Here is a 12,970-nt window from a genome sequence, read left to right on the forward strand (position 1 = left end):
TGCTGTGCTCTTTGTTTGTTTCCATGGTGATCTAGTCTTCAGCATATCTTGCTGTGTACTTGGCAGGGAGGTCACAGCTGGAGATGTCTAGTTGTCTGTTGCAAGAATATACTGTTGCTAAGACATAAGTAAAAGAGTGGTTTCATTTCAAACAAATATTGATATTCAAATACTCAGCCTAAGTCTGCCTTGGAACTCAAGCTAAAAGTGTCCTGGTATTACGAAGGAAATCTGTGTACTCCTTCAGTCAAGGTTTGTTTTCTTCTATGCTGCCTCACATTTGCTATTTCTTCTCAGAAGCAAAAATACAGATATCAGGCTCTCCTCGATGTTCAGGCTCTCTCTCCGTTGGCTAAGGCAACGTGTTAGGGATCTTCTGGCTAGTACTAGAAACCATTTCTTCAAAATTGTGCCTTACCAGCTCCCAGACTGGCCCATTCAACTCAGTAGTAGGGCTGCTCTACTGTTAGGGACTATTGAATTTCACAGTGCTGGGCTCTGTGAAACTAATTTAATGCATCAGTTTCAAGCATTACTATGCTGATGGTCTGCCAGGTTCTTAGCCCAAAGGTACCTTTATCAACAAATAAACTTTAAGCAGAAGCAAAGAGGAAATGTATTTATACAGTCCAGCTATGAAACAGTTATTAGGGCTAGAAACAAACATACAGAAATCACAGCAAACTGTGCTTATATTCATCTGTAGTTTAGATTAGATTTAGAGCAGTTGCTAAATGAGACTTAGCTTAGCTCCTTCTGCCTAGCTTTAAGAATACTTATGTCTCTTTCGATGGAGCAGGTATGGCTGTTTCTTGACCAGTTAAATAGATATGCTTTCCCTGTTTCATACAGCAAACAAGACATTAGAATGTTTACACTGCAGAATGCCTATGGTCTAGATTTACACTACATCTTTATTCTAGGTATTGTTTTTCATGAAAGGTGACCTTAGAGTATATATCCAATATCTAAGGGAGGAAGAGAAGTGGAGCACAGTTCTAGGTTAGAAGACACAGGGCTCAGGAGCATTTGGAAGCCAGACACAACAGCTTCTTGTTGAATCAAGATTCTCCATTTGAAAATTGTTCACACACATTACTGGGGAGGTGAGCGATATATTGCTACAGTGAAAAGCCAGAGCTCCTGACTTCCATGTTCCTTGCAGGGATTTAACTGGAGATTTAATCATGTACTGAGCTCCTGAAGGCATCTTGAATGGAGTTAGTTTCTCCTGCAAAGTGATAGCATGGTTATAAATCCATATAAACCCTTGAATTTCAGAACTTATTCAGTATATACATTCTTAATGTTTTTGCAAAAGGTGTAATTGACTGTTCCTGCCTGGCTTTAGAGACATTTATATCCTTTTGGTGTGGTTCAGTGGAGCACTCTCTTCAGTAGACAGCAAACTGATCATATTAGTAACTGTCCCTATACTGTATTGAACTATCAACAAATCTGAGCCTGCTTTGGATCTCTATTGAGTCTCTTGCTTGGTAGATAGGGTTGATACATGGAAACTTATAATTTGTATAACCATGTAAATTGATAAACACAACTTATATAATCCTCTAAGTGAGACTAATGCATTGCAACTTATTATTAATACTTATCAGGACTTGACATGATAGTAATTAAATTCCGCTGGCATGACAGCGAGTTTGAAGGTGAAGTGGTCTTTGTTTAATGGATACTATGATGGCAACAGGGTACAGGAGAGAATATTCCTATACTATGTCCAGTGCATCTAGGAGCAGGGAGTGCTCTTGTGCCTCCCAGACAGTCCATTGTCTACCTTAATTTTACAGACCCTTGGAGCTCAGGTTTGTGTTGTAGCTTTTCACTTGAGCTGTTAGTCTGAGATGAACTCATATATCTGCACAGGCATGTATCTTTGCTTGAGCAAAAGGCTGAGGGAGGAATGCTCTAGTCATGGCATGGGAAATGGAAGAGGACATGGCTTATTTCCACCTCTTTGCCTAGGAGTGAAATAGGCAAGTATGCCATCTACTGCCAGAGATCAGTAGACCGCACTGTGCAGACTGGTGAGCGGGAAGCCAAGCCCTCCCGGATGGAGATTGTGTCCATCCTGCTGAGAAATCCCTACCACCACTCACTCCCCTTCAGCATCCCAGTGCACTTCATGAACGGAACCTACCAGGTGAGCCACTGCAGCTGCCTTTTTTCCGGGTACTAGAGGACTGCACCATAACCTGCCTTCTTCATGCGGATGGGTGGCACCATGGTGTTTATACATATCAGATATTGAGAGATAGACACTATTTCTCCTCCTTGCCATTTTAGCCATTTTTCCTGAGAAAACAAAAGGAACCCAGCCCCAGCTCTACAGGTCTTAAGAAGAAAAGGTAGCTGGGGAAAAGGGAGAGATGTGCTAAGTGTCTCAGTACTAGAAAGAATGCAATGTGAAGGGAGACAATATGCAAGTGCAGTTACTGGAGCTGGCAGTCAATCATGAGACACCAATCTGTAGGAAACCAGGCTTCATTAGTTGTGATACCCATTATTGTCATGTTTCTTGAAAGTTATCCTCAATTAGCTCCTGTTTCATTGCAGGTTGTAGGTTTTGATGGTTCCTCAACAGTTGATGAAGTCATCCAGCGACTGAACCAGGAGACAGGAATGAGGAAGCCATCCCACATAGGATTTTCTCTGTTCACAGATGATCCTTCTGGAAGGAATTTGGAACATTGTCTGCAGAGCAACATGAAGGTTTTTGGTTTGGTTTGATTTTTTTCCCTCCCTCTGCTACATTCAGCATACATCTTTGAAGAGCTGCTATATGGCCAATAAATTTTTCTTAATGCAGCAAGATCAAATACACCTGAGTATTGTCTATCTAGATTAGCATTCAGAGATGAGATATTAATTCCTGCACTTGGGTCACAACAACCCCATGCAACACTACAGGCTTGGGGAATAGTGGCTGGAAAGCTGCCTGGTGGAAAAGGACCTGGGAGTGCTGGTCGACAGCCACCTGAATATGAGTCAGCAGTGTGCCCAGGTGTCCAGGAAAGCCAATGGCATCCTGGCTTGTATCAGAAATAGCATGGCCAGCAGGACTAGGGAAGTGGTCATGCCCCTGTACTCAAGCACTGATGAGGCTGCACCTCAAATACTGTGTTCAGTTCTGGGCCCCTCACTACAAGAAAGACATGGAGGTGCTGGAGCATGTCCAGAGAAGGGCAACGAAGCTGGTGGAGGGTCTGGAGAACAAGTCTTATGAGGAGCAGCTGAGGGAACTGGGGTTGTTTAGTATGGCGAAAAGGAGGCTCAGGGGAGACCTTATCACGCTCTACAACTACCTGAAAGGAGGTTGTAGCGAGGTGGGGGTCGGTCTCTTCTCCCAGGTAACAAGTGATAGGACGAGAGGAAATGGTCTCAAGTTGCACCAGGGAAGGTTTAGATTGGCTATTAGGAAAAATTTCTTTACTGAAAGGGTTGTCAAGCATTGGAACAGGCTGCCCAGGGAAGTGGTGGAGTCACCATCCCTGGAGGTATTTAAAAGACATGTAGATGTGGTGCTTAAGGACATGGTTTAGTGGTGGACTTGGCAGTGTTAGGTTAATGGTTGAACTTGATGATCTTAAAGGTCTTTTCCAACCTAAATGATTCTATGATTCTATAATTAGCTCAGTCTAGTCTGAGATAGTAGTTAAGACAAAGCATGTTCTGTTTTAGTAGGTGATAAATTGGTCAATTTTTAAGAAGTCTTTAACTCAGATTTTAGCACATGTTAAAGTTTAATTTGTCTTGACTACAAAATTAAAACATGACTGAGCTAGCGAGCATGACCAGATATCACAACTAACATCACATGTGACGCTCCTAATTGAGACAAATTTATGTTAGGCTGTGAGTCTCTTGGCATGTCTATATAAATCTCATCTATTGGATTATGAAGTATCTCCTTACTATCTCCAGCTAACTGAGGCTTTCATTGTTGATGACTGTACTTAGGGGAGAAAGCTCTACTTAGTATGCCCTCACTTTAAAAAAGAGGAGTGCCTCAGATCAAGGGAAGAGGAAAGCAGATGAAGTATTAACATCTGTGTCTTTCATATGGAGATTTTTACCTATGCTGTAGCTGGATGACTGCCTTAAGTGAGCAGGCTAGTGGCCATGAATGAGACACATCAGATTTTGGTACAAATCTGGGAGAATAATTTGTCATACAGCATCGATGGAGGAATAGTGGTAGTGGCAACTTTGAAGAGGCCCTGATACCTGTAAGGAACATAAACGTTCAGTTTTACACAGCATAAAATGTCACATTGGGCAATGGAGGGAGAAGATGCCAGTAACTTTAAATTAGATGATTTGAAGAGGAAACTACCACAGACAGTGCCAAATTATATACTTTGCTTTCATGGCCTGATATAGATCAGATAATCTGGAGCTTTGCTGGTAATTCAACCATCATTTGGAGAGATGAGATATTAAACGAAGGATCTTGAGACAAGCAGACAATCACTTTTACTGGTTATTAACTGGTTGTTATTTACTTGCCAAAGCAACCTCAATAGCTTCTTAAGAGAGGATTAGGGTATCTGATTATGTATTTCATGTGGCTTCTTGTGTTCACATTCCTTTTATTGAGATGCTGTTAGAAGTAGGGGCCTTTATTAGATCACTTGTAAAAAGATGGATAATCAAGAGAAGCTGAAGGCAACCAAAGAGATTAACCATGCTATTACTAAAAATATGTCTGACCTACAAAGTTGGAATCTAGGACCAAATATTCCCAGAGTTTGGACACTCACATCCAAGGGTTTGGTTTAGCGAAGCATGTAGACAGCTGCTATTCAGATGCTATTCAGAGGATACATTAGTGCTTTAGTTTGGCTCAGGAGGGCACTTTTGAAGCAAACCTCCCAATCATTCCTATTAACCACGCCTTGATTCACATTAAGGAGCAACCTCAGAGTGCATAAAATGGATTCTTTTTATGTGAAACATGAACTGGAAGATGTGATCCAAGACAGTAGTGGGCTTTCAGGCCATTTGATCAGACTAAAGCTAGTCCGAAGGAAAACCCTTTGAAACTCATATAGTGTGGGCATAGAGTGTTAGGAACAGGTGTTTCACTGTGCAGATCTGCTCTTCCTGGGCTTTGTTACTTGCTAACATAGACATAGCCACAGAGTCACTACTAGACCAGAATTCACTTACAGATGTCCCCCTGCAGACTAGAGCTGGAGTTTTCCATTGAAATGCTTTAATTTTTACATACTGTGTAAGAGAAAAAGGAATTGTTTTGCCACTTTTGGCTGTGTTTATGCTGATCCAGTCTATTTCTTTATCTTCTGTGTTCCATAATACCTTTTTCACTTACTTTCCCCTCAAGCCTTGACTATACATTTCACCTCAGTTTGTCTCTCTTCTCTCCATGATATTTTTTAAAGATCTGTGATGTCATTTCTAAATGGGAACAAGCCTTAAAAGAATTGCATCCCGGGAAATATGAAGGTGGTACAAGAATCGTGAAGTTGACCTATAAGAACAGGTACTGTGCTTCATTGGTTGGCCTCACTACTGCTGTTAATTAAACATTTTTAGACTGGATATCTCTGTAGATGGCCAGTAATTTATAGTACTGTTAGTGCCAAAGCTATTTCAGCTAAGATGTGGTCAAATCCTACATGAGATGTGATGACGTCAGTGTGTGGTATGTGGCCTAGAGGTAAAACCCTTTGCAATAGCAGAATAGACTTAAAATGGGTTAAGAACTAGCTGTAGCACAATAAGACATACTTGGCACAATTTCATTTGCCTAGATCCTAAAACATAATTAAATAACGCGTGTCAGGTGAGAGGAAGAGAGACCTGGGGGAAAAATCACCAGTGAAAACAAATATGCTGAAATTTGCAATTAAGTGAAGAATCACAAAGATTAAAAAGATACAGGAACAATGTTCTAAATGGCATGAGCTGTAGAGGAGACATGTAGTAGCAATGCCCAGACTTTATAAAGAAAGACATGTTAAAAGTTAGATGACAAGAGATAGTAGAGAATGAAAGTATGAGACAAAGATCTAAACCAAAAACTGGAACAAGTTCATCTTGTATAATACAGACAGGAATTCTGAATTACAGTGAATGGAGAGCTGTGTATGAGAACAAGGAATGGCTTTCTGCATGTGAATTCTGTTTAGAGCAAAACAAAGGCCACCCCACAATGAAAGAGAGACAAAGTTCTGTATTGAATGTATGAAGATTTTGTTGACTGTAATGGTGGAAACAAATTTCTGTGAACTTTGTTAGTTGGTGTAACAGAGGTGGAAGCAGAAGTTACTGCTTTTGACCCAGAAGGCAGTATTTGTTTAAGGAGTGAAACTTTGCAGTATTATTTTGTTGGACTGGAATGTGCCTAGACTGGACAGCAAGGATGTTTTGATAAAGTCTTTCCAAGGTTGGGCTGTTCTAACACCAAGGACTCTGATAAGACATGTGTAAGGTCACTATGGTCCTAATGGTGGTGTTAATCTCGGATTGACATAAAAATAAACAAACTGATCCACTGGAATGAATATCTTGTGTGGTATTGTGGAATATATAGTCATAGATGCAGCTGTAAATTAATATTTGAATTAGATGGTGTGAGCTGTAAATAGGCATGCATGAGGAATGGTTCTGGGAAGCATTCCCCAAGCTGGTGTCTTCAAACCCCTATTAGTCATCTTGCTATACCAGGTCAAAGAAATTGCAAGTGTGAAGGGAATAAAAAATAGTAGGAAGCTTTGATTTACAAGAATGCTTCTTCCATTTTTGAAATAAAGCCTGCTAATTTGGTCTCTTATTTCCTGCTAAAGCAAACTTTTTAATAACAATATCAGTCTAAGTGGTCAAAACAAAGCTGGCAAAAATAACAAGTCTACAAGGCTGTCATGTCGAAGTTTATACATGTAGAGCAGAGGCAGTTCTGTATTCTGTGATAAACAGAGAAAGCCATATCTTAAATATTGCCTGTCTGTGCTTGATGGGGATGGATGGATGCTGATTTACCTGTGTTTAATAAGGATTCACTGTCTTGAAGTGGTTTGCGCTCAGAATTCAAATGACTTCCAAAGCTAGAAAGCACGTTTTGAGCCCCCTTGCCTAAATCTTTTTCATAAGGGAAGCACCTCAGCTTCCAAATCTCTGTCTGGTACCTCCGCAATACACAAAGTTCACTTTGGAGAAGGAGGGGGGAAAAAAAAAACCAACCAACTTTTTTTTTACTCACCTTGATTAAAGTTCCCACCTCTACTTTCAGTTCACACTATCTTTTTACCTTCACAATCCTCTCTGCTTTTTAGGCTATATTTTCGGAGCCAGGCCAAAGGTGAGACAGACCGGGAGCGGTTGCTACTGGCCTTCCAAGTCAGCAATGAAATAGCCAATGGAAGGTTTCCTGTTAATAAGGAACTAGCTCTGGAAATGGTGGCTCTGATGGCTCAGGTGAGTATGGCTATGGGCAGAAATCCTGCCCCTTGTCCTCCAGGAACTTCAGCTGTACATTGAATATCTTTGACTAAGCTGCTATCTTTTACATCAAAAGTGTTTTTTCTTATCAAACATACAGTCTGAGTTTGTACCATGCCAAATACATTATACTAGTATACATGTGTTGTTAGAACACCCTTTACTGTAGGGAAATTTGCTATAGGAGTACCTCTCCTTTCCTTCTGAAGAAAAATATTGGGAAAAAACCGTGAGGCTGGACTATCCCCAGAACTGCTCCAAGTAGTGTCTTAGTAGAGATATGGAAATCGTATCACTACTAGAATTCCACTTAATAGTAAAAACTTTCCCTATTGCACTGCCAATAGCCTCTTACTCAGGAAGAGCATCTTGTAGGATCCTCCATTAGACCTCCAGGCTTGCATTTAGCATTTTATCACATAAAACACACAGTATGGGTTGTGAGCATGATAAGAAGGATAATAGTTTCTTACTGAGCTGAAACCGATTGTTGCATTTGTTAAAGCAATGTAAACTGAGATTAAGAAGCCAGGAACATTGTCCAAACTATTTACAAATAGGCTGTTGTTTTAACTGGCCAATTGAAAATAAACCCCAAAAGCTTGGCAGTTATACAGAAGTGTGTCCCTACAACAAGTAGCTGGCTGAGATCTTGTTTCACTTTCTTAGATCAGTGAAGAATTCCTTGGGTAGTCATGTCCTCAGTTAGTTGCTCTGTTGTTTACATTTACTATGGTAAATGCTGTAGACAAAATTCCCCAGCCTAATGATGTCTTTTTGCATGACTAATAAACACAGTAGTTATCAGTATTGGGAATGCATGGAATGTTCTACTGCACAAAAACCCCCATAGTTCTGTTGCACTATAAACTATAATGTTGTCTTAGGTGGAATATGGGGATTTGGATCGATCAGGATCTTCAAGTCCTGGGGGAACATCACAATCGAAAATGCAGCATCTTCTCCACCAGGTCTTAGATAAATTCTACCCCAAACGCTACAAGCAAAACATTACTCCTGAACAGCTCAGGTAAATCGTTTGCTCTTGTATACTTTGCACTGAAAACAAATTTTACTTCCAAAATTCTGTCTTTGTATTTAAGAAGTTTCAAGGAGCCCTGTCAAGATTATTTGATGTAGAAAATTAAACAAAACACAAGTGCCAGGAAGAGGTTCCTTTAAAAGAAAATAGCAGTTATCTAATATAAAAAGAGCCAAATCACCAACTACTTTTCCCCTACTTTTCCCCTTAAACTTAAAGAAGTTTAAGCCTTTCACTTCCAAATTAGGCATCTCGGTTCCAACAAACTCCAACCTTAAGCCTACGATGAATTCTGTTTCTGAATTTTTGTTTTACCCTTCCCCCAAGTGTCAATTGAATCCAGACGCCTAACATTTGCAATGTGCCATAAAGCCAGCACATATGGGCTGCTTCAGGCTATGCAGTAATTCTGGTAGGACATATTTTGGCAGGGCTTTTTGGTGTTCTGACTTGGAAATTCTCACACACAATGCAGAGATCTCAAGTACTCAAGTACAGAATTCGGATGCTGCCATGGATCTCAGCTCTAACTGTTTTAACGAGAGAGAATGATAATCTTCCAGATCCAAAGCTACTTAGGGATGCAGTGGTGGAACTAACACAATTACCTCCTTTTGGAAGCAAATTCCATCTGCATGTAGCAAGATAGCTGCCAAACCATCCCTAGTGAGCCAAAACAAGACTGAGTTAATATATATTGCCACTCCGTATAAAGCATGCTACAGACAAAGTTAAGATGAAGGTGAGAGTATAATTGAATGTGAAGACAAGCTGGGCAGGATTTTACTGTAACAGCTGCCTGAGTGTTTGTAGTTACAGTTGTTGAACATATACACCAGTGAGCAACCCATATGTGACTGGGATTCCTGGGCATTACAGTATAACTAGTAGTGAAATAATTGTCGAAGTAGAGAAAACACTAAAACTCAGGTTGTACAACCCTCATAACTGACAGTGCTAACAGCCCTGTCTGTAGTGCTGTGTAGAACAGCCCTTTTGGAATGAGAGGTATATCTATTAACTTATAATTTTACTCACCTTTCCTTGGAAGACGTTAGTAAATAATGCTGTGTTGTGTCTTGGATTCTGAAGGCAACTGGCTGACAGGCTAGCGACAAAGTGGATGGTGCTGCAGGGATGCTCTCCACCAGAATGCATTCGAATTTATTTGACAGTGGCCCGGAAATGGCCTCTCTTTGGAACCAAAATATTTGCTGCTAAGGTAACTGGAGCACACTTTTTTTTTTCCCCCCTGTTCCTGAGAATGAACTACCTGAGCAGACATATACCTATGATCTCTGGTAACATGGGTTGAAAATGCTTCTACTTCAGGAAGGGGAAAAACTGAACAATACTCTGTTCTGAATGAACAGCTCTGGTACCACATAGGTTTAGAAAGAAGGAAGAGAAACATGTTCTAAACACTAGGGGTTGCTAGCGTTCAGTAAATAAATACTGAAGGTTCCCTGGCTGCATCAGTTGATCATAATACAGGGTACTAACTCTCCTTACAAACCTTGCCAAAGCTTTCTCAGGCAGGAATTTCCCTGGTCATCAAGGCTGCAATGATAGTTTAAAAAATACTATTTACATACCACTGGGGGGGTGGAAGGAAAGACTCTCCCCCCTAAATCACACCTGGCAGCTGATGCTAGCTAAAAGGAGAATGGGTATTTCAGTCCTGTTCTCTGCTTGACACAGAGCTGGCTGCTTTCCTTGCCACATGAAAGAGGCAAGCACTGCTAATGTCCTGTTGCAGAAACAGAAAAACTAAAGCACATATTAGGTAAGCTGCCAGCCCACAGGCATCAGCAGGAGAGCAAAGAACAGCTGGAGGGGGTGCTTCTCCCAGTAGCTTGTACCATCCCTCAGCCCATCCCAGCTAGAGCTCTGTCCCTATTAGCCATGCCTGAACTAATGTCTTAGCACATAGCGGCTGTCTGAGAAATCTTGTTTTGGCATTAACCATCTTCTCCAACCCAGCAGAAACCTCCTCTGTTGAAGGCTTGAGATAGGTCTTGTTCATAGTTACATGTCTCTTGCTTTGAAGTCAAAGCTGCTATAGTTATGGAATAAAGTCTAAGGATGAAAGGGACCTCTTGAGTAAATATACAAGAAGTTTTCAAAAAGACAATTATTTCCACTGTCAGCAGTAAAAGCAGAAGAGGTTAGTGGTATTTGAGGTTACTGACACTGAAGAACCAGTATATTGAATAGTTCCAATATTAATATATTAATGTGTGTTTAATATGTAATTAAACACATATTAAAATGTAACAATTATCACATATTAAACTCTTTAGCATTTAAATAATGTTGATATTTCTGATGATTAACGTATTTTTTAACTTTTCAATAGTTAAACAGCAAAGCCTATGGCATTAGCCACGTAATAGCAGATTCCCAGGAAAGATTCGTGTCATTAGCCATAGCAACACATAACTCATCTTTAACAGATAATTGATGCACATTTGTCAAAATCTGTAAGAAAGAAATTGCATTGATGTGATGGTAGTGGGTGCACTGGTATTACAGAAACCAACAGGCTTCACTGCCTGCCTGACTGATGGGAGTAGTATAAGAACCAGAGCAGAGCAGAACCACCATTTTGTTGCTCTGTCCTAGCATTTCGTTCAGTTTTAACTACACTGATGGAATTTAATTAACATTAAAACCTTCGTTATCATTGCATCTCTTGTGCCACTAGTCCTAAAATTCTATGTAAATCTGAAAATGTTATTCCAGATTTTGAGAGAAGTCCTCTTAAAAATCAAACCAGGTCAGACCAGTAAGCCTAAAGGATTCTCTCATCTCGCTTTATCCATAAAGCCCAAGACTTAGGTCAGAAGCATCTTTGTGTGATGGTCAAGAAATATCTAAATTAATAATTTTCTTTTTCTCTAGCCTATTTTGCCTTCCTCATTGGAAGACTGTCCAGTCTGGATAGCTGTGAATGAAGATGGTATCAGCATACTGGATTATAACACTATGGTATGGTGAGGAACACTGTTTAAGAAAAATAACTTACCTCCCACAGAAAGACATTCCCCTGAGTCCACGTAAAGTCACTAAAAGTTTGTCTTTAACTTCAAATGGATCCAGAAGTTAATTTGTAGAAGTCAGAGATGAGGGAAGTCAGTGTTATGTTTGAGTACTACATAAACAAAGGAAAATTACAGCTACAGTGTAAGGTAAGGTTTCATGAAACAGCTAACTGCCTCTCTGAGCAGCAAACATGCTCATACATCTTGCAAAATCCCAGTGGTATGTGCTTTACTACCACCATCTGGGATACAACAAAGTTTGGACTATTGCTCTGAAGCAGTGAGGCATCAAGCAAGCTAGGAGAAAACTAGAAATGTGATTCTCATTTGAGATTTCTCTGCCAGCTGTTACCTATAGAGCCAATTACCTATACTGCCTATTACTGCTGGAGATCTGGTGTTCTTGTAGTAAGTAGCAAATATATTAGTTTAAGGTGGCCATTTTTTCTTTTACAGAACTATGACTCTTTCAAACTCTCTGTTGTCTGCAGCACTTGAAGGTCTCTTATTCATACTCCTCTGTGCTGACCTTTGGTGGCTGTCGAGATGACTTCATGATTGTAGTCAGTCAAATGAAAGAAAGGAGTTCTGGAAAAAACAGCACTGAAAAACTCCTTTTCACAATGGCAATTCCAAAGGTAATTACAAAATGAACGGTGAGTTTCTTTCCAGCTGGCAGTGTCACAGCTGGGCATTTTGTACAAGCCCTGGGGACTGGTACTTGTGGCTGCTGCACTAGCTATATACATTCAATAAATCCCTTGTAAGCTGGAACCTTTAATCAAGAGACTTACTCTACCTAAATCTTAAAGACAGACCTTCATTTCAAAACCGAACAATTCCATGTGAGAAAGCAATTTGCAAAAGTTATGCAGTCAATAGGTTCTAAAAATCAAAGGGCACTCTTACCTCTAATTGACTTACAGTTAATCATTTTCTTTTTCCCCTAGATTGTTGAAGCAACACTTCTTATTGCCAGCTATATTAACTACCGTTCAACACCTTCACTTGTATCTTCTACACAGCCCTCCCAAAGCAAAACACCTGCTAACAAGCTCTGGGAGACTGAAAGTCGGTGCTTTTTTCCTTCCATGCCTCGAAGCACTAAGGGGCCCACCCTGCTCTGAGGGCTCATTCCAAATGACTTTGGGGATGTGAGGGTTTTTGGGGGTTGTGGGTTGGTTTTGGTGTTTTGTTTTGGTTTTTTTCTTTTTGCACTGCTCTGTACTGAACTGCAGACTGCTATGATTTTGGTGGTTACACACCTTACTTTAATGCAGGCTCTGATTCTTTTTCCATATAATAGACAAAGTTCCTTAGTGTAGGTAGAGGCAGTGTCCTCTCTCTTAAAAAAATGTTGATTTTGGGGCCTGTGCAGGAGTTTCCTTTCCATGCCACAGTC

At 40.3% G+C, this 12,970-nt stretch overlaps 1 protein-coding gene across 1 annotated transcript in view; it reads left to right on the top strand.

Annotated features, from left to right (window-relative positions):
• The window catches only part of PLEKHH1 (pleckstrin homology, MyTH4 and FERM domain containing H1), a 45,179-nt gene extending 32,484 nt beyond the window's left edge, over positions 1-12,695 (top strand). Inside the window, exons 20-28 of the mRNA XM_072864891.1 lie at positions 1,984-2,161; positions 2,575-2,730; positions 5,424-5,524; positions 7,317-7,458; positions 8,370-8,512; positions 9,617-9,746; positions 11,429-11,515; positions 12,060-12,206; positions 12,519-12,695. Of these exons, the coding sequence (XP_072720992.1) occupies positions 1,984-2,161; positions 2,575-2,730; positions 5,424-5,524; positions 7,317-7,458; positions 8,370-8,512; positions 9,617-9,746; positions 11,429-11,515; positions 12,060-12,206; positions 12,519-12,695 (1,261 nt within the window). The remainder of the gene's footprint in view (positions 1-1,983; positions 2,162-2,574; positions 2,731-5,423; positions 5,525-7,316; positions 7,459-8,369; positions 8,513-9,616; positions 9,747-11,428; positions 11,516-12,059; positions 12,207-12,518) is intronic.
• Positions 12,696-12,970: the final 275 nt, after the last annotated feature.

The sequence above is a fragment of the Ciconia boyciana genome, chromosome 6 (assembly GCF_034638445.1).
Source record: "Ciconia boyciana chromosome 6, ASM3463844v1, whole genome shotgun sequence".
Classification (NCBI taxonomy): domain Eukaryota; kingdom Metazoa; phylum Chordata; class Aves; order Ciconiiformes; family Ciconiidae; genus Ciconia; species Ciconia boyciana.